Below are 22919 nucleotides of genomic sequence, written 5' to 3'. Positions count from 1 at the left end.
TTTCTCCTCTGATTAAATTTTCTTTTAGTGTAATACCTCCCTCTGCTGATATTCATCATTGTTTTTTATTTCCTCTTCTTGGAATATTTTGCTGAGGATGTTCTGTAGTGCAGACTTTCTAGTTGTAAATTCTTTTAACTTTGTTTATCATGGAAGGTTTTTATTTTATCATAAAATCTAAAGCTTAGTTTTGCTGGATATAAGACTCTTGGTTGGCATCCATTTTCTTTCAGAGCTTGGTATATGTTGTTCCCTGATCTCCTGGCTTTTAGGATCTGGGTTGAAAAATCTGCTGAGATACAAAATGGTCTCCCCCTATATGTGATCTGATTCCTCTCTCTTGTGGCTTTTAAAATTCTATCCTTATTCTATATGCTAGGCATTTTCATTATAATGTGCCTTGGTGTATATCTGTTGTAATTTTGTACATTTGGTGTCCGGTAAGCCTCTTGTACTTGGTTTTCCAATTCATTCTTCATGCTTGGGAATTTTCTGATATTATCTCATTGAAGAGATTGTGCATTCCTTTGAAGAGATTGTGCATTCCTTTGGTTTGAGACTCTGTGCCTTCCTCTATCCCAATAACTCTTAGATTTGGTCTTTTGATGCTGTCCCATAATTCTTGGATGTTCTGTTCATGGTTTCTTACTATCTTCACTGTGTGATCCACTTCATTTTCCAGATTGTATACTTTGTCTTCATTATCTGATGTTCTTTCTTCCAAGTGATCTAGTCTGTTGGTTATGCTTTCTATTGAGTTTTTTATTTGATTTATTGTATCCTTCATTTCAAGGATTTCTGCTCTTTTTTTCAGAGTCTCTATATCTCTCTTGAAGTAATCTTTTGCTACCTGTATTTGCCCTCTTATCTCTTTGTCAGAGTGATCAATTTTTGCCTGTAGTTGCTCATTTAGGTAATTCTTTAATTCACAGATCATTTTAATTATGAACCTTCTGAACTCCTTCTCTGACATTTCATCAACTTCGCTGTCCATAGGTTCTGTTATTAGCATATCCTGGTTTGTTTGGGGCACTTTCCTCCCTTGTTTTTTATGTTTCCTATGTGTCTTCCTTTCTTGCAGTGTGGATCTGAGATATTACAGTTTTTTCCCTATATTCTTATAGTACCCATTCAGATTGTCTGTACCTCTTCTTGATGTTGGGTTTCTAGACCCTGCTGGTGTCCCTCAATGTGTGCTACTACAACTAAAGGTGGCAATAGCCAAGGTAACTCAAGATAATAGTTAAGGTGCCCCAAGATGGAAGCAATGTCTTACAGAGATGGGGCTGAAAGGGTGGGCCTCACACTCTCTTTAGACTTGTAAATTCTGAGATGCACCTGCTTCTATGCCCTGTCTGTTGTCACAAAGTTAGGGGCTACTGTGTGGGGAAGGCTATGGCGATGACTACAGTGTCCCAAGATGTAAGTGGGTTAGGCTTAGGCTCCCAGGTGGGGGGGGGAGCAAACTAGGATCTACCCTGGACCTGGGTCCAGCGCAAATCGCTGTCGGTGGATCTGGGTTGGGCATGGGCTCCCTCAGTAGTCTGCTGGTTGGAAGGGGTACCCTGAGCCAGAGGCTGGGTTCAGGCATGTGCCCATCAGTAGAGGGAAGGACCCAGGCCTACTGTGAGCCTGGGTCCTGCACAGGCCAGTGTGTGAGGATCTAGGCCTCCTGGCTTGACCTCCCCGGTAGTCTGCTGGCCAGAAGGGGTGGTCCAGTGTGGGAGGGTCAGGTGTACTGTAGCCTGGGTTCTGTGGTGTGGGCACATCTGAGCTGCCAGGCTTGACCTCTTGCCTAGTTACCCTGTTTTAGAAAGATATGAAACCTATTGAGAGATTTCCATCCAAAAATGTTGACAGGAAAAATGTTTGTATGCTTAAAGGATTAATGCTCACTTTTTCTACAGAGCGTAACTCAGTTTTGCAATAAGGGTATGAAAGGTGTCACAACCTATATAAAAGCGATCTTTGTGGTACTTTATTCTTCAGCACTAACTAAATGTGTGATCCTGGGAAAGTTACTTCTTTGTAACCCGCTTTAAGAAAGTTAATTGAGAACTAGGTCTGTCAACTTATATTTCCTTAATAAATGTTAGCTGTGTTACAATAACACAGTAGTAATAATAACAGCAACATGATTCCACACCCCTTCTTAGGTTGGAGGTTCCTTACCTGAAGCATCATTTTCATGTATCTCTAGAGATCTTTTCCAGTCATACAAATAGAACTCCATGGGATGTACCCAAAGGTATCACTTTTCCCAGCTAGTTAGTGAGATCACTAAAGGTTAAAAAAAAATTCTAAAACATTTATAAATCCTGGTAGCCCAGGTCTCAGAATTCTGAATAATGAGTTCCATACTTGTTTAGAAGAGTTTTCTCTCATTTGTTTTTTATAAAAAGAAAGTAAACATTTTGTTTAAAATTTAATGTCAAATACCCTTGGTCACTTTTCATTAACATTTAATTCAGTTTTACAAGTAGGCTCCTATGCTAGTGATACAAAAAGAGATTGTGGAATGATGCTATGTCTCCTGCCCTTTTGGAAGCCAGAAGATGGCTGAAGAAATAAGAGTCAGTCAGGCAAAAGAGACCTTCAAGTCTAGAATGGGTTTACCTCTCCAGCCTATAGAATAGAATGCAACAGGAACCCAAAAGCTAGACCAACCTCATTTTGATCTGGGTGCAGAGACAGGCAGAGCTGTATTAATGAACTTATTCCATTAATTTAGTATATGTTTATTGACATGAAAAGGTGTTATACATTAGGTTAAAATAGTATTTGTATCTATATACAGATATACACATGCATATATGGTATAACCTAATTGGACAAAACCTTGTCTGTTAAATTCAGATTTAAATACTAAATTTACAAGTCTAAATAGAATAATATTAATTATGCTTAGTGTTGGGATTGTAGGTCCTTTCCCTGCCCCCCCTTCTTAAGTTTCGAAATTTTGCTGTTTTGTTTATTTACTTTAAAGGAATTAAAATGCAACATGATATTCCACTGAAGAGTGTCAGAAAGCCCGGGGTGGGGGGCTGGAAAAATGAAGACTGACCTGTTGGAAGAGTCAAGACAGGCTTCTGGCATAAATAGGAAGAGAGGGGGACAGTGGAACATGTTCCAAAATGTAAAAAAAAAAAATGGGCCTGTGCATTCAGTTGGGGTGAAACAGTGGGCAATAAAAGGACTTTGGAATTTACACAAATATGTGAGACAGGATGATTAGAAGCAAGGAAGTAAACGGTGCTTATAAAATCAAGTAAATATCTGTTACTGGAACAGAGCGCGTGTCAGAGACCAAGCGAGAACACAGAGGGGCCAAGGGAACCGAGTTAGTCCTCTGAACAGCTCTGCCTGTCTCTGTGCCTCAGTCACATCACCTAAGGTAAGGAGCCTCTGCCCCGGGGCCAGGGGGGGGGCGGGTCTCAGCTGCAAGGTGTGCTGCAGCTGCAGAGGGCCATTTCTCGACTCTCTGCTGAGTCCAATAGATTAAATGAGCAGGACAGAAACAATGAGGGAAATGGAACAGGACAGAGTGAAATGGGAGAGGAATAAAGAGGAAGTCAGTTATTGAAAGACAGATAAAAGGTATTTAAAGAAAAAAATGTCAAAGACTTGTCAAAAACATAGCAAGTTCAGAAGTATGCAATTCCGTGAATATTAACCAACAAGGGGAGGCATTTGATGGTAATGTGGCTATCACAGTAGAAATAAGGTAGCACTTGGGTTTTAACAAATTTTTGAACTAAGATGCTGCTTCTTTCTGGAAAAAAAATTAGGTGGGGAAAACCATTCTTTTTCACTAGGTCAGCCTGTTTACTTGTGGAAGTTCATAGACTTGTCTACTTTTGGATGTACTGAGTGACTCTGTGGGAACGATTTGGTGTGCTGTTTCACCATATACTGTAATATATTCTAAAAGATAGGAATCCTTTTCAGTGTGTTAAAAGTAAAGTTAATACAGAAGGGGGGTCAAAAGAAGCTAGAAAAAAGTAAGATTTTGCAATTTTGTTTGAAATTATTTAGACATAAAACAAATTGGCAAGTTTTTCTCCTCTTGCTGTGGCTGTGAACTTTAATTTCATTAGACCTTATAGTTGTATGTTCCCTGTGCTTAAAAACAACTGCAGTTGTTCTCATATTAGAAGAGAGATAACTAGAGGCAAGTATCTTGACTTGTCAAGAGAAAAATCATGCTAACTCAGTGGCTGAAATACACAAAAAGAGTCTCTTAGTTGGCTTCCCTTTTCTTTTCATCATTTACGGGATTACCCTCATTTCAATTCCCCGAGCTATTTGCACAGTAAGTCATTAGGACATAAAACAAAGGTATCAAAACAGGCTCTTTAATCTTTTATCTAAAACCATAACTTGGCCTGGCAAAAACACATTTTGAGACTAACCATAATCTTTATAGAGCCAGGTGTTAATAATCTAGGTCTAAACAAAATGTATAGGTCTTTGTCCAGAAACTAAATAGCAGATAAAAAATGAGAAGTGGCTGATAAATGAAAGTCTTAAATTTTTCTTATCAATTTTCAGAAAGAAAATAAAAATGGTCAACAGCAAACAGGAAGGTAATAAGATCCCATACACAGAGAAACACAGGAAAACTACTTAATTGTACATTTATTAAAAGCTCAAGATCATTCTGATTCTGGTTAACTACTGTACCCCCAACACCATCTCCAATCTCTTTCCTCCTAGCATTGACCTTCTGAAGTTCAATCGCTTAGGAAAACTTTTCATATGCACAATCCTCTTCTTCAAACAAGAAAGAAGATTGTAGATTCTAATAATAAAATAATAGCTTAATACCCTTAATCAAACACTTCTTCTATGTCTGCACTGTTGCAATGGTTTTATGAAAAGTGTGATTATTTGATCTTTGCACAAGTCTTTTCAAATAGCATCATCTGTCTTTATACAACTGAGACACAAGAACTAACAAGGATTTAGTTAAGAAAATCTCTCACAGCCCCAGAGTTAGTGAAGTAGCAGATTGCAGATAAGAAAAGAAAGAGTTGGAGCAACATTTATCCACAGACTCCAGAACATCAGGATTCATAACTCGTATTCTCAGCTGTTATGTGAGAGTTAGAGAGACTCCAAGAATCACAGGTGTGGAACTCTTTTTTTTCCTAGTTTAATACATTTTTTGTGGATTACAATTTGTTCCCATTTTCAAAAAGTAATCTTTTTATAATCAGACATTTCAGAAGTGTGTTTTCTCCCTTTCCACTGATTTTTCAACTTTTTTTTCAATTTTTTCTACCATATGAGCAGCTTATAATAAGGACTGTGAAAGGAAGCAACAGGTAATTATAAAATCCAGATAAATTTCTGAGATGGGAACAGAGCTTGGAGCAGAGGAAAGAAAGAAAGGGAGGGGGTAGGAGAGAGAGAGGGAGGAAAGAAGACAGACAGACGTGGAGATGCCAAGGGAATGGATAAGTCCATTATATTCTCTCATTGTGAAATAGGAATAATATTATTATCTACCTTATGGGGTTTCATAAAGAAAGAGACAATAAACTGTATGCACATGACATAGCAACAATAATGCAGCAACCCATGTAGCTGTGATTCTATGAGTCCATCGTCTGAGTAAGTGACCCTGTTCAAAAGCCAGTGGTGACACGCTCGAATAGGGCATTATAGGGATTCCTTCAATTCCTACCTCATGCCAAGGACAAAGACATTCCTTACTCCTGTTTTCTTGAATCCATGAAGTACAAGAAAAAAGTTTGCAGAGAAGGTCTCTGAAAAGGAATCTAAGGCTACTGAAGAGGAGTTTTTGGGTGTCGTGATTGTTTTCAAGAATTTTTAATCATGATTTTTGTCCCTGTCTAATTATGTTGATTTATTTTCAACAAAATTTCCCTCAGCTACCTAGGGACTGAGATGCTCTAGGCTTTATTTCTTGAAGAACAGAAATGAAGAAAGAATCTCAAGAATATTTTCCTTAAAGAAAAGGAAAATCAACATGAGCATCCATAAATGAGTCATCTACTTTTCCAGTTATGGATCATTTTAACCCTAGACTGCCTCCCTTACCATACAGCTGCATACCATACAACTGGCCCTGTACAGTTTTCTAATTGTTAGTCTAACAAATCATCACAAAGTCGGTGGCCTAAAACAACATAAAATTTTATCTGGCCTTTCTGTAAGTCACTGGGTTATCAGCAAAGCGTCTGCAGATCTAAGGTTTGTTCTGGGGGCTCTCGGGAACGATCTGCTTCCTTGTTATCCACCTTCTGGAGGGATCCATCTTCCTTGTCTCATGATCTCTTCACCATCTTCAGAGTCAGCCTATCACATCCTGCCGACCCTACCTGCATCATTGCTCTGTCTTTTATTTTTTTATTTTCTTCTGCCTCTCTCAATTTTAAAGGTCCTTAAGACTGAGCCCACCCAATCTTCCTATTGCATGGTCAACTGAACAGCCCTACTTCTATTTGCCACCTTAACTCTCCTGTGCCAAGCAGGCTAACATATTCCCAGATTCCCACATTAGGATGTGGACATCTCTAGAGGGGAGAAGGGACATTACTCTATCGACCTCAGTCCCTTCCCTCCTGCTATTCTTCAGAAGCAAGGAACTCAGGAAATGAGCATGCATGCATGCACAACTAAATAGAAAGAACTACAAAATATATCCCTCTCTTCTTCACTTCCTCCAAACCACAGGACATACAAGATTCCAAAGTCAAATGAGAATCTCATTTATGTGAGCCTCCTTGCTTGTTTTCTGCTGCTAACTTGCCCTCTTCCATTTGGATAGACAATTGACATTTGACAAGGTGTCCTTCAATTTCTTTTCTGCATTAATGTATTACTTATGTGTGTTTTGTAACACTTAGGACATAACGATGTCATTCCAGGTAACAATGTACCCTGGAGCACATGAAACCACCCCCAATCCTTACCCATCGAGCAGCTACGGGGCTCCTGGGTCTCAGCAACATCCGAGTCCAATAAACCCAGGAAACCAAGCTCAAGGTGGGCAGCCTTACTTCGTGGCAGCTCCGGGAATCATTCCTAGCAATCAGCTGGGTCAAGGAAACGTACAAATGATAAGTCCAGCTACAGGAACAGTACCAACAAACTTCAAAGAATCAAAGACACTGGGGGTGAGTCTATTTGCTACCAGAATTCTAATTTTGCATTTGCAAGGGTTGGTTTGTTTTTATACCTGTAAGCTGTAGATGACTTACCATTCAATTATTAAGGAGCTCTAAACAGTATTCTGGAAACTGTGTCCCCTTCAGGTAGCAATAATCAATCTGCAAACAGACTTTACCCCAAGTCCACTTTATTTCAGATTCAAGCAAGAATCTAATGGTTGACAGAGGACCCTCCCGCCCTAGCAGGGGCACTCGGTAATATTCATACAACGGGAGCATCACTACTTCTAACTTGATCTCACTTTGTTAAAAAACTTTTTAGACAATCTCACTCGGACTTCTGGAATGATTACAAGCCTGGTGTTTGCATACAGGTGAATTCACTGGTGGCAGCTGCCCAAAAACGAGTGGAGTTACTAACAGGAAGTCTGGGGAAAGCTCAGGGTGAAAGAATTAGGAGGCGTATCACCTGCAGTGCTTCCCTCACAGTACCCTTGAAAATGCTATGGCTTAACTGATGCCTTATTTCTATAAAGGTTACTTTGAACTGAACACCCACAGTCTTATTTCCATAGACTTCAGAAAACATGCCCTACTTGGAGGTGAAGATTCCACCTGCTCAGGTAGAATTGCTAGTCTTTTTGCCAAGCATTCCAGGGACTTCTTTCAGACCCTAACACAATCCCACCAAACCGCATGGAATCTCCAGCTGTGTGCAGCTCCAACCTCTACAGCGAGAGTTGTCCATAAATAAAATAAAATCACCATTGCATGCCAGAACTCCTCTAGCCATCTTACTACCTACTTTAAATCTCAGCCATTTTAAGAAATTAATAATGAGCCTCAGTCTCCCTCCGGCAGCCAATCTAAGCTGAGGAGGTGGCCCCTCTAATGCTCCTCCTGCCAGATGGAGGAAATTCCCTTTTCCTGCTGAACAGATGGGACAAACCAGCACCCCACAGAGGAGTTGGGATTATCATCCTCATGGAACCTACCGCCTAGTGGGGGAAATCCGCTGCACACCTAATAAGGAAGTGGAGCATGGAGTGTGCTGGAAAGAGATGAAGGAAACACAGAGAATAAAGTGCAAAAGGGGTCAGAAGTACCAGGAAATGAGGGAGGAGCTATTTCAAGCTGGCCAGCCTGGGCTTTCCCTAGAACATGATATCTGAGCACAGACGTGAAGTTAGGGGTGAGCCGTGCAGATATCAGGGCAAGAGGGAAACCAGTATAAAGGTCTTTAGAGGAAAACGTGTGTGATGAATTTGATGGACAGGGAGGAGGCCAATAAAGTAGAAGAAAATGCAAGGGAGGGAGCGGTCAGAAGGAGAGGCAGAGACACGGTAGGGGCCAGACCTGGTGGGACCTGGAGGGCAGAGGCTTGGGCTTTTACTGAATGGAATGAAGTACCACTGCCTGGCACCAAAGAGGTGTGAAATAAAAGTACTTTTTAAAAGTGACGGCACTTGGCAGAAGCTACATCTCCATGAAGATTACACATCTGTGCCATTCGCAGCTCCATTCATGACAACTATGCAGGGGCCATGGCTGGTGGGATGAACAGCATCCACACCAGTCAGCTCAGAACTTTAGGTGGTCCTGTGGCCCAAAATGCAAAGTGAATTGAAAGCACAAAGGTGGTTAAGTTTAAGGCAATTCTGATCAGTACGTGGTACAATTAGGATGAAGATGGGAAGTTTGTAGACTATTGGACTGATAAGAAGAACTTGTGGAAATCAAAGATAAAATCTCATGCAGGAGTTATTCAACTGAGATGTATCATTCACTAAAAGAGGCTCATCATCTCCCTGAGCTATGGGTAAAAGTGTGACATACGTACATAGATGGGCAAGACTGAAGGGTTCATAGTTTTTATGAGAATCTCAAAGAAATTCATTATTCAAAAGTATATCAATCTCTTAGCTTTGCTTATGAAACGTTCCAATTTTAATTTAACTTAATTATATGCACTATTTATTGAAGACATAAATACAGAAGTGTCTGTGTTTGCAGTCTTCCTGGTTAGATAAGACATGCACATTGGGAAGAAATGAATCATAGTATTCCATTGACTTTTGCACCAATCTAGCAATTGTCATTTCTCAGAAGTATATGCTTACTCAGGACAAAGAAAGGTGTGACAAGAGGTACAAAAAAGTACAAGAGGTGTCCCTTGCCTTTGGATATGTCTCTTGACTGATAAGAAAATGGTTGCGCACCTGAAATTTAAAAAAAAAAAAAGATATAAATGATTAGAAAGCCAAGTGAAAAGGTGTGTTTATATCTTAACATGCAACAAAAATGTTTGGGGGAGTTGAATTTATTTATTGCTTTAGATTCACCTGAAAGTAGGGTGTATTCTGACATTATCATACATACATGGAGTGTAACCCATTCCAATTTAGATACCATTCTTGTGGTAGTACATGATGTGGAGTTACACTGATTGTGTATTCTTCTATGAGCATAGGAAAGCTCCACCCAATTCATTCTATTGTCTTTCTTACTCTCCCCTCCCCTCCCTTCCCTTCATTTCCCCTTTGTCTAGTCTAATGAACATCTTTTTATACTTCCTCCCTACCCTCCTTGTTATGGGTTAGCATCCATATATTAGAGGGAACATTCGGTCTTCAGTTTTATGAGATTAGCATATTTCACTTAGCATGATAGCCTCCAGTTCCATCCATTTACGGCATATGTCAGAACTTCATTCTTCTTTATGGATGAGTAATATTCCATTGTGTATACTTGCCATATTTTCTTTATCCATTCATCTGTTGAAGGATACCTATATTGGTTCCATAGCTTAAGTATTATAAATTGAACTGCTATAAACAATGATGTGGTTGTGCTTATTTTAAGTCCTTTGGGTATATGCCAAGAAGTGAGATAACTAGGTCAAATAGTGGTTTCATTTCAAGTTTTCTGAGGAATCTCCATACTGCTTTCCAGAATGGTTGCACCAATTTGCAGTCCCATCAGCAATGTTTGGGTGTACCTTTCCCCTCACATCCTAGCCAACATTGAATGTTACTTGTATTCTTCATAATTGCCATTCTGACTAGAGTGAGATGGAATCTCAGTGTAGTTTTAGCAATTAGACAAAAGAAAGAAAGTAAAGGGATAAGAATAGGAAAAGAAGAGCTCAAATTATCCCTATTTGCTGACTATAGGATTCTATACTTAGAACCAAAAAAACTCCACCAGAAAGCTTCTTGAACTCATAAATGAGTTCAGCAGAGCAGCAGGATATAAAACCAACATCAATTGCATTCCTATATACCAATGATGAATCGATGAATCAGCTGAAAGACAAATCAGGAAACTATCCCATTCACAATAGCCTCAAAAAATAAAACAAAATACTTGGGAATCCATCTAACAAAAGAGGTGAAAGATCTCTACAATGAAAACTACAGAACACTAAAAAAAGAAATTGAAGAAGACCTTAGAAAATGAAAATATTTCCTATGTTCTTAGATAGGCAGAATTAATATTGTCAAAATGCCATACTATCAAAAGGGCTATACGGATCTAATGCAATTCCTATTAAAATTCCAATGATGCTCTTCATAGAAATAGAAAAAGCAATTATGAAATTCATTTTGAAAAATAAGAGACCCAGAATAGCCAAATTAATCCTCAGCGAGAAAATTGAAGCAGGAAGCATCACAATATCAGACATTAAATTGTACTATAGAGCTATAGTAACAAAAATTGCATGGCATGGGCACCAAAGCAGACATGTAGACCAATGGGTACAGAATAGAAGACACAGAGACAAACCACATAAATACAGACAACTCATACTGGACAAAGGTAGAGAAAAGATAGCCTCTTCAACAAATGGTGCTGGGAAAACTGGAAATCCATATGTAGTATATTGAAATTGAACCCCTATCACCCACCCACCCTGCAAAAAACTCAACTCAAATTGGATCAAGGACCCAGGCATTAGACTAGAGACACTGCACCTACTAGAAGAAAATGTAAGCCCAACTCTCCATTATGTCAGCTCAGGAACAGACTTCCTCAATATGACTCCTAGAGCACAAAAAGTAAAATCAAGAATCAATAAAAGGCTTGGCATCAAACTAAAAAGCTTCTTTAAAAACAAAGGAAACAACCAATGACATGAACAGAGAGCCTACAGAATGGGAGAAAATCTTTACTACCTGCTCAGGTGAGCATTCATCTCCAGGTCATACAAAGAACTCAAAAAAACACCAACAGAACAAATACTCAATCACTAAATGGGCAAAGGAACTGAACAGGCACTTCACAGAAGAAGAAATACGAATGGTCAAAAAATATATGAAAAAAATGTTCAATATCTTTAGCAAGTAGAGAAATGCAACAGAAATTGAGAAAGAAAAGACAGTAAGTCAATTTGACAGGTGTAACCAAGAAGGCTTAGTGGAAGAGATGGACCTGCATTGAGCCTCGGGGGTGGGAGGAGTCAGTGCCAAAGAGTTCAAATGTGAGCTCTGGAGTCAAATTGCTGCAGGAAATTCCCAAATATGTCCCTCACTAACTGCCTGACCTTGGACACCTAATTTATTTATATTTCTGTGTCTCTTTCAGCTGTTGGTGGGATTACAAGGAACAATAAGTATAAAGTGATTATAACATTATCAAGTAGAAAATGAATTACTCATAACTGATATTATCCAAGCAGAGAACTGTTCTATTTGCAAAAGAGAGCCACTAAAGTCACATGTAATGGTATTATTTTGTTCTGAGTGTCTTTGGCTTCCAGAAGATGCTAATGGATGCATCAGTAGTTGCGCTCTCTGAAGTACTCTCCTACAGCCACCCTGCAAGCCACCTCCAAAACCTCAAGCAAGGCTTTACACTGATACTTTTGCTCCCATTATTCTCGAGTCTATCAAAACATTCACGTCCAACCCCTGCTTTACCTACATGCCCAAGTGATGCCTATGGAACCTGGCAAAGTGGTGGGTAAATGAACAGGAGCAGCAATGACCATAAGGTCTCAAAGGCTGAAAATTAAGAAGTAATTGTAAAATTCCTATTTTCTCTTTCAGGGAATCCAGATTGTGATTGGATCAATGCACATTGGCTTTGGAATTATTTTGGGCCTTCTGAGCTACTCTACTACACAATATTGGGGTTTTGGCTCCTTCACTTTTATTAGTGGATATCCATTCTGGGGTGGAATCTGTGTGAGTAGATGGCTAGGACACCTGTCCCGACCCGGGCATCTTCAGCCTACATGTAATATTCATATTATTAAGTTTTTTATAATCCAGGTATCTGAGGGTGGGAGGATTTAGAGAAATAACATCTCTGGGCTTAAAAAAGAAGGGGAACATTGTTCCCCATTTTTTATTTGAATCTTAAAGTTTACTTAGCTTGAGTAATCTAACCAAAGTTTTAGGTCCCTATGACATTTTCGACAGAAAAGGGTGTGTTGGGTGGAGAGTGGCAAAAGGAGATAATTGGAAACGTAATTTTTTTTAAAAAGAAGCAACATTTCAGGAAACAACATTAGGCAATAATCTCAGGAATCTTTGAATAAGGAAAGCTTTCAGGAAAATGAGTTCTTTATGTGCAAGAATCTTAGGGGTGGGGAAGAGTCAAATCATATCACTCATAAAGTTACTCAAGAAAACTGAGAAAAACAACAGGCAATTTTGAGAACAAAATTAGGTGAACGTAGATGGACGAACCTTCCATGTAAGGAGAAGTTCCCAGGCACAATCAGAGAATCCTCCATTTGACAAATAAATTTTTCTATTTCTACAGTTCATTATTTCTGGATCACTCTCTATAACAACATTCAAGGAATTTTCCCCTTGCCTGGTAAGTTGGAATGTTTCTACTTTTTAAACCCCTTTAAAGATGAGTGGAGAGGAACATTGAGGAGGGGCAGATTCAAAAAGTGTGAACAGATGCATTTTCTCAAAATATGTGGAAGAGTGGTCCACGCCATTTGCCAATTTAGGCAAATGGGAATGTGAGAGCTCCACTTCCTGACTCTTGAACTCATAAGGATGGGAAATGGGAAAGATAAGGGTGGCTTAAGTTTTCACCTAAAGACTTTTTGCTTCAGTTGAGTCAAACTTCACCAGCAGAAGGCCACCCCCCACACACAAAACTCTAGGAACCAGGAAATACCTACTTGCCCCTCAGTAAAAAGGTCTCGGATGTTCACTTGTCTATTCTCAACTCTGCCTTATGGTTGTGTGTGTGTGTGTGCAGATGTGTGTGTGTGCATGTGTGTGTGTGTGTGTGTGTGTGTGCGCACACACATATTTCTTCTTGAGATTGGGTTTTTATTGTAGAATTCTTTAAATCAGGATTAAAGTAATCTAGCTCAGAACATAAGAAAAACTTATAAAAAGATCAATGAGGCAGGGCTTTCAATTCCCTTGGTCACAGCACACCAATTTCCTGATTGAATTACCAACCAGGAGAAGGAGACTGACTTACCAAAAACCAAAGCAGAGGTAGTTTCAAGATCACCTTAATTATGCAATTAGGCACAAAGAGAAAGAATGGGAAAGTGGGGACATAAAATCCATTGTTCATGTTCCTCTAGACAAAACCAAAACACTATAATACAATTGAAGCTAGCCTCAAACTGATCAAACACTCTTTTTGTAATTCAGAAACAAAATAAAGCATCTTTGATGTGCCTCCTTAGCAAGTCAGCTGAGCACTGGTTTCACAGTTATTATGTCAGGTGTCATCATGCTACTGTTAAAGCTAGGGCAAGTTTTTCACTCTGTCCATGTGCCAGTACTCACAAAAATCTAACAGGTTTCTCCTTAAAAACTTGGAGTTCATCATCTAGTCACTAGAGAACTGTTGAGGCTTTCATTAATCCTTAAATCTATCAGCCACAATTTTGGAGGTATATACTTTCCCTTCTATAGAACCAGATGCCATCGTACTACCTCATGACATGGCTATAAGATTTCAATGTGACAATATGATTTTAAAAATTTAACACAGCACCTGTCACAGAACAATGCCCATTTAAAGTTTATTTGTAGCTGGGTGCAATGGTGCACATCTGTAATCCCAGTGGCTTGGGAGGCTGAGGCAGGAGGATTTCGGGTTCAAAGCCAGCCTCAGCAAAAGCTAAGCAACTCAGTGAGACCCTGTCTCTCAATAAAATACAAAATGGGGCTGGGGAGGTGGCTCAGTGACCAATGCCCCTGAGTTCAATCCCCAGTACCCAAAAAAGTTTATTTGTTCTTCTGTTTTTTTAAAGGGAAATAAAGTTGTTATTAAGCATGAGGTTTTTATACAAATAAAATATATCATTGACTTTTTTTTTACAGCTTTTTAGAAGGAACTGACAATGAGGTTGCAGAGTGATCTTGGTGTTAATCACCTGTAAATGCAGTAAAAAGAAACATTTCAACTTCAAAAATTGCCACAGATGTCAAAGATCAAGAACTATATAACTGAGATTATTATTTTGTTTAATTTTATTTATCCTCTAATTTATTTTTTCTGTTGTCTCCATTAGATAAAAAGCAGCCTGGGAATGAACATTGTGAGTTCTATCTTTTCTCTAATTGGGGCGATTCTGTTGTTACTGGACCTGTGCATCAATGGCCTCGTTTCTCAGGCCTACTGGGCAGTGGTGAGTGTCCAGTAATCTCCACATTTATGCTTTCTATTCCCACAGAATGAGTCTATGTCTTTAATCTCCTTGACCTGTAGGAACACCAGTGGAAATCTCTTCTTCTATCCCAGCCCCATTCCTAGAAATGGCATTGCTGGGATGATAAAGTGGGAGAGATAAGCCTCTGCAGACAGACTAAAGCAGAAAGAGCATCATTGGTCCATCCCACTGTTAATTCCAGGAACTCAGGAGAAGGACTTGGATGGGCCCACTCCTCAGAATACCCCAAAATTATTTTCCAACAATTTGAAATTCTGTATCAACAAGAATGTGAAGCTATTGAGTGCTTCTTTATTTTAGGTTAAAATGAGGGACAGGAAAATAACAGTGACAAGGACATCCAATTTTTACTAAAGAAACCCAGAAAGTGAAGCCATTTTGAAATGAAGCATATGTCTCTGAATGTGTTCAAATGCAATCATCCATTCATGATCTTTATACAGACCAAGCAAGGACTCTGACCCTAGGAGGAAACAGATGGTCGGAGGGCCAGAATGGTTGCCATAGACAAGGAATGCAGCAACACAGTAACACAATATATTTGTGTTTTGAATGCATTATTGTCTTTTGCAGTATAGAGAAAGGCATATAAGGCAAGAATATAGGTAAGGTGATATCTTAGTCTGTTTTCTGTTGCTATAACTGAATAAATGAGGCTGGGTACCTTATAAAGAAAAGATGTTTCTTTAGTTGCTAATTCTGGAAGACCAAGAGCATGGTGTCAGTATTGGCTTCTGGTGAAGGCCTTTTGGAAGACAGCATGGGAGCATGCATCCCATGCATCCCATGGAAAGAATGCACAAGAGACAGACAGACAAAAGGGCCAGGCTCACTCTTCTATAACAACTTGCTCTTGTGAAAATTAACCTTCTCCTAGAAGACCTAATCCACTCAGGAGATGAGCATTAGCACCCTCACAAATGCAGTCCTGAGCCAATCACCTCTCACTAGGCCCTACCTCTTCATGTCCCACCACCTTTCAGTGCTTACGCCTGCCATGTAAGATTGGCCCATGCCTCCAGCATGTGAACCCTTGGGGTACAAGCCATATCCAAACCACAGGAGGGGACCTCTTGGTAAATAAGGGGGGCTTCAGCAAGGAAATGAATTTCATATTTTACAATGTCGAATGAAAAGAACAAAACGTTACTGAAAATTCAGTTTCAAACCTGGAATCCATATACAGAAATAAATCCAATGTGACTCGAGATGGTGGAGAAAGCACAGCTCCTAGTCCTGGTTCTTATCCACTCCCCCAAGAAGCCAAACTGAAGAAAGAACAGAAGCCAAGAAATACAAAGAAGCCTTACCAATGTGCTCCCATCTGGAGTTGGAAAGACTGAGGTGGACAGCCATGAGTTCTGAGAAGGAAGAAAGCAAATGATTTATGGGAGAAGCCCTCCTACAGCACTCAGTAATCCACGGGATGGAATCCACCTCCGGCCATGGGGCAGGCACTGGAACCAGTCATTTAGCAGAGTCTCAGAGGAGAGAAAGTGAAGTTCACATCTCAGGCTCAGCTCTCTATCTCCCAGAAACAGCTGCCTGGTAGGCATTCAGGGAAAAAAAAAAAAAACAATTGTGCCTAAAACACAATTGTGCCTTCAAGTCAAAGGCAGCAACAAGCAAAACAAATTGGATTCAAAGAGTAGAAATACAAATCAAGGAAAATTCACCCACTCTCCCTCTGAACAAATACAAGGCCCATATGGATCTGTTCACTTTAAGAATGAAAGGTTGAGAAAATGTCAGGAAATTAACCAAGCCCATTAGCGTGATTGAAAGAAAGAAGGAAGGAAGGAAGGAAGGAAGGAAGGAAGGAAGGAAGGAAGGAAGGAAGGAAAGAAGACGGAAAATTCTATCTGGTTGGTGAGTCAGCAGAAACCCACAGACACACATTATCCATTTTTAGTAAAGGCATAATCCAGCTCATTAGGACACTAAACAATCAGATGATAAGAGTGGATGTGAATTCATATGTCTTCCTTCTTCCTCATAAGATATACCTTGGTTTGATGAGGGTGTGGGTCACATAAACCACATGAAAAAAAAAAAAAAAACTGAGCTTCCTCATTCTTGTGGTTTAAACCCAGGAAAGCTATATCCACCATTTCTAATGCAATTGCCACTCCCAAGGAACTCAGTGACTATCACAGGACTCAGACCCAACATCTTGGTTTCCAGGCATCTGTGTTAGGTTTTTCAACTAAACATAGAAACTATAAACAACAAAGTGGGATTTCCATGTGGCAGGCTGGGCTGCATCATGTCCTATCCCAGCATGCCCGTGCTACCTCTTCCAACATGGAAGGAGAATCACCCCACCCTCAGGACGATTTCCCCATGTACATTTTATGCTCTTGAAAATCTAACTGAAAATAAAACGACAGAATGAAGTCATGTACCTGATATCAAATATCTACTAAAGACATGAGAAATGGCCTCAAATAAAAATGGTAGAGAAACAAAATGCGAGCACAGTCACTGGAAAGATGGTCAACATGGAACACAGGCAAGTCTGGGCCAACCTAATCACAACTGGACTCTCTGAGGTAGAGAATCCAACACATAGTACAGGGGGGAAAAATTATTTATCAATCGTGAAAACATTCCTGAAACAAGAGAAAAAAATTGAACATTATAAACAAATAAGAAAATTCTAGGAAAACAGGTGTGAGATAGATAGCTATCCCCTTGTTAAGATATAAGGTATAAACAAAGAATTCCTTACAGTTTTAGGGAGAAAAATCAAATTGTCTACAAGATGAGGAAATCAGGTTGGCTCAGACTCTACCACAGTAACTTTCAAAGAGGGAAGACTGTGGGGCCATGTTTACAAGGTTTTGATGTAAACAAATTATGATGCCAGAATACCATATCCAATCAAGGTCTTGTGGAGGTATAAAGGCAACAAGAAGATACTCTCAGTAAAGGGACAACACATGGACATTGATGCTAAAAAAATTTAATGTAACACTGAATCACAGATGAGTTAACTTAAGAATTCAGAATGCAGCACTTAAGTGGTCAACTAAGACTCAAAAACTGAGGAAATTTCAACTACAGAACTGATTATATATGCTTCACTGTTTCACCCAAGTTAAAAAAAAATACATGCATATAATCACCAAAAACTGGGAAGTGAAAAGAAAAGAGGAAAAGATAAAAATCGCCTTCATTCTTCGTATTAATTATTTTTTATTGATTTTTTAAAAAAATAAATGGCCACAATGGAGTATTACGCAGCACTAAAAAATGACAAAATCATGGATTTTGCAGGGAAATGGATGGCATTAGAGCAGATAATGCTATGTGAAGCTAGCCAATCCTTAAAAAACAAATGCCAAATGTCTTCTTTGATATAAAGAGAGCAACTAAGATCAGAACAGGGAAGAAGAGCATGAGGAAAAGATTAACATTAAACAGAGACGAGTGGGGTGGGAGAAAGGGAGAGAGAAGGGAAACCGTATGGAAATGGAAGGAGACCCTCATTGTTACACAAAATTACATATAAGAGTTTGTGAGGGGAAAGGGAAAAAAAACAAGGGAGAGAATTAAACAACAGCAGATGGGGTAGAGAGGGAAAATGAGAGGGAAGGGAAGGGGGGATAGTAGGGGATAGGAAAGGTAGCGGAATACAACAGTCATTAATATGGTATTATGTAAAAATGTGGATGTGTAATCGATGTGATTCTGCAACTTGTATTTGGGGTAAAAAATGGGAGTTCATAACCCACTTGAATCAAATGTATGGAAGATGATATGTCATGAGCTTTGTAATGTTTTGAACAACCAATAAAAAAAAGAAATCTGAAGAGAATAAATAAATAAATAAATAAATAAATAAATGACATTAGAATTCATTACAATTCTTATTACACAGATACAGCACAATATTTCATATCAGAATAATCATTTAATCCTATCTAAAATGGAAATGTGCAGGTTTCAAATAACTTCATCTCCTTTACAACTATCTTTTTAGTTTAACAGGTTTAACTTGACTTCTTTTTGTTCTTTGAAAGTTAAGTAGACTTAATACTTTCATTTCAAAGTAGAGAGTATGAATTCTTAGAGCCTCTCTGACTCTCCTTGCCTCTCTTACTCACTATTTTTCCTTTCTTGCTGTCTCTCCATGCATCCATTCTTCTCTTTGCCTTGCGCCTGTTCATACAGAGCCAGAATAATAGCCACCCATGCTAACTTTGGTCACTTCTAAACAGTAGCATTTGAGATAATGGATTAGTTGCTATATTTCTGGCTTTTTGTGAATGACTGTCTTATTAAAAAAAAAGAAATGAGGAAACCATTGAAGGAAAAAATTATCTCTTTTCTAATATTTCTAAGTAAAGCAGTCTACTGGCCAAAAGAAGTCTTTTGGTATTGTAAAAAAAAAAAATCGAAATAAATCCATATTCCCCTGAAATAAGCGCTTGCTGGTAATGGGAAAATCATTTTCAGTTAAGCATGAGCAATATTGCATTTAATGAGCAATAACTTGTCAAAGCCCATGTGAGGCCCTCCTGATTAGTATTTATTTGTGGTTTCAGATTTCTGGGAAAGGAATTTCAGCCATGCTGATGATTTTCTCCCTCTTGGAGTTCTGCATAACTTGTGCCACAGCCCATTTTGCCAAGCAAATGGTCACCAACACCAGTGGGGTGAGTTGGGTCTCTTCTTTGTAAAATAGCCTGTAGACGGGCTGGAGAGACACAGACTTACTTACAAGGGCACTTTTTGTCCCTGAGTTGGACGGGGCTGGAGAAGGCTGAATAGGCGGTACTAACCGCACTGCTTGGTTTATACTCATTCTTTCTAGTCTGTCCTGGTCATTCCAGCTGTGTATGCAAACAACCCGTGACACAAGAGTCTTCCTCAGCTCCTCCGAGAAATGATGGGTACCCAGTTTATGCCCCTAAAGATTAAAGAAAATGGGGGCACTGGGCCGATATCACGGGGGTAAAACTACTCTGCAAAAACTGCTTGTGAAGCTGGTCTTTACTGTCTACGATGATTGTGAATCTTCAGAGACTGCATTTGAGATTTGTGCATCACTAATGACAACCATATCTCCCCGTCACTGTCTTGTACTTACCAGTACCCCACACTGGCAAGGGTGAAGGACCAGAGAACTGAAAAAACAACCCTTCAACTCTGAAAGCCAGATATTTTCCTGTTTCTGCAATAAAATGCTATTATGAACATAATCCCTTGTTTGTTCGATTTTAATTGTCTGATCTCGTACTGGTTGTATAGTCACTCTGACAGAACCCTGCAAGGCAGACTGGCAGAGCTTTTCTGATGATGCTCTGCAGCGTGTCCAAGTCACTGGAGATTCTTCACTCCTCCCTGCCTCCCCTTTCTGTTCAGAACGGACCAACAGCCGGGCAAGGCTGACGCATGGGGTTGGTGCTGTTGTTTCTATTTTGGCCTTTTGGTTCTGAAGTAGAAGAAACATTCCCACGTTTAAAAGCCAGTGGGAGCCAGGCACAGTGGCGCACACCTGTAATCCCAGCAGCTAGCTCAGGAGGCTGAGGCAGGAGGATATAGAGTTCAAAGCCAGCCTCAGCAACTTAGCAAGGCACTTGGGAACTCAGTGAGGTCCTGTGTCTAAATAAAAATAAAAAAGGGCTGGGGATGTGGCTCAGTGGTTAAGCACCCCTGGGTTCAACCCCTGGGTTGTGAACAATTAAGGTAAGAGAGAAGGGATAAATGACCGCTTGAAGACATCAAAATCACAGGTGGAGTCCACCATGCGACCAGAGCACTGGTTTCATTAATGAGGTTCTTGGCATGAAAGTTAACTAGTGAGATCAAAATAAACACACAGACTCAGTTACCTTTTTCTATGTCCAGGTCCAAGACGGCTCCCCCTCTGGTTCCTACCTCGAACCACCCGGTAGGGCAGCAAGGATTACTCAGGGCTAGCAGGAGAGAGAGAGAGGGAGCACGCCAGGGAGTAGCCTTTTATTGGGGAACAAGAAATTCAGGGGAGAATTCCATCCAATGAAGGTTGAGGGGGGCCGCACTCCAAGGTCAGGGTCAGTGATAGGCCCCCGGGGTCAGTGGTCAGTCACACCCCCACATGGACAGGCTCTCGCACCAGGAGAGGGTCGGGAAAGCTCCGACACAGTTTAGCCAGAGCGGCTCACACCCAAACCGGGAGTTGCCCAGTCACGTGTGAGAATGGCTCCCCACAGTGGAGGACATGACCTAAGCTGTAGAAGGAGGAAGGGAAGATGTGATTGTTGCAGAAAGCCACAGGTCTGCACGAGGTAGTGAGTACATGAGGAGCTTCCAATATCATGGCTCTTGTCATCTCTGTCAAAGTAGAAGTGAGCTCATGTCCAAGTGGAGAGCATGAATAGAATCAGAATATCCAACAAAATGGGTAATGACAAAAAGTCACGGAAGTGAAGACTAAAATGGCAAGAGAAACAGGAGGATTGCCGGGCTGTGCTGAGGGCATGTTTGAGGGGATGATCACAAACTTAGAGTTCAAACAAACTGCCCCCCAGAGCTTGGGTGTTCAGACACAGATCCAGAAAAAGCACCTACCTAGCATTAGGATTTTTCTAGAGAGGATAATAAAATAGCAAAGAGACAAGAAAGCCAAAGACATCATTTAAAATATTATTAAAATAATTCCATGTGAAATCTAAAATTCATAAAAGTGAGAAAAATAGAACAGATGAACTGATTTTTTTAAAAAATGAGATATCTGCCTTTATCCTGTAGAGTTGTTATGAAGGACAAATTAGGCGTGAGGAGAAAATGGTTTGACAACAGCCAAGTATTATCCATTTTTGAAATTCTGAAATTATTCAAGAAGTCAGATGAGGAAAAAATATACAATGAAGGAACAAGCTGAGAAACAAGAATCATTGGAGAAGCAGAAGAAAACAGACTTTTTGCATCTGAAAAAGCAGATATATTATGTCAGGGGAGAGCCACACCATTTTGAGGTTCTAGCCCTGCCTGGGTCACCAGCAGCTCAGCAAAAGGGAAGGCAGTATTGTGGTCTTAGGGTCTAGAAACTAAACAGTTGCCCTCCCAAATGTCTGGGGGCATGGTATGTTGTATATCCAAGCACATAAAGCAAACAACTATAAAAGGGACACTTCCTTTAGGGACTATGGTTATTCACAGCAAAGTTATTTTTAAGATAAATTTCTAACAAATATATCCTATTTTTTCAATTTGTTTAAGTAATACAGTCAACTATTTAGCTCGTTCTAGGTGCCAGTCACATTCCAAACACTTATCTACATTAACAAATTTAATACAGCAACCCTGTGTGGTAGATGCTGTTATTAGCTTCATTTTCAGATGAGGGAATTTTGACAGGTTAAAAAACTTGACAGGAAGCTGTCAAAGAACACAGCAAGGATTTGAACCCCAAAAGTCTGATGATTAAGTCCAGGCATTTCTTCCTGTCTCAGATATCATCAGAGATTTTTCAGCTTCCAAACAAAGACAAACAAAAACGTATTTATCTATAGTAAACTTTCCGTCTGTTTGGAAAGAACTGCCTCACTCCATGATAGGTGGTAAAAGGGTTAGTAATATAACAATAACTGCTTTCAACACTTGCTTCCTGAAGGTTACCATTACCTTGGAATCACTCCTGGGAATCCCCTAACTGCACTTCCAGAGTGTCAAATGCTGCAGTCTGGCTGGGCACAATTCAGGAGCCACTTGTCAAAAGAAACTAACTTTATTTTTAGAACCACACACGCCAAACAAAACAGCTCCTGAGGAAAAACCCTCAGAGCCCAACTGCCACCACCGGCTTCCCACAGCCTCTCACACAAAACACACAAGCCTCTCCCACTCCCACAATCCTTCTGCTCTTGAGGCTGATTGGCTGGGTCGCATGGGCGGAGCCAAAGAAGTCCCCCAATGAGCAGCTCCGTGGTCTGAAAGGACAGGGAAACAGCCCAATGAGTATCACCGCAGCGGAGCCAATCAGCTAGATGTTGCTGGGGCTGCTGTGAGCCAATCATCAGCTGGCAGTCTGAAGGGCGGGGAAACAGCTCAATGAGCATCTCCAATGAGCATCACCACAGAGGAGCCAATCAGCTAGATGTTGCTGGGGCCGCTGTGAGCCAATCATC

At 40.1% G+C, this 22919-nt stretch overlaps 1 protein-coding gene across 1 annotated transcript; it reads left to right on the top strand.

The window, feature by feature from the left end:
* The first annotated feature begins 6902 nt into the window (after nt 1-6902).
* Nucleotides 6903-19728, top strand: LOC113198787 (membrane-spanning 4-domains subfamily A member 12). Its single transcript, XM_026411632.2, is given in 7 exon segments — nt 6903-7145; nt 12188-12325; nt 12909-12965; nt 14644-14760; nt 19353-19463; nt 19622-19658; nt 19661-19728. Coding segments are annotated over 7 exon segments (771 nt in total).
* Nucleotides 19729-22919: the final 3191 nt, after the last annotated feature.

Source organism: Urocitellus parryii, chromosome 4 (assembly GCF_045843805.1).
Source record: "Urocitellus parryii isolate mUroPar1 chromosome 4, mUroPar1.hap1, whole genome shotgun sequence".
Taxonomy (NCBI): domain Eukaryota; kingdom Metazoa; phylum Chordata; class Mammalia; order Rodentia; family Sciuridae; genus Urocitellus; species Urocitellus parryii.
Note: the sequence above shows the minus strand (reverse complement) of the source record. Positions and strands in the feature narration are given on the sequence as shown.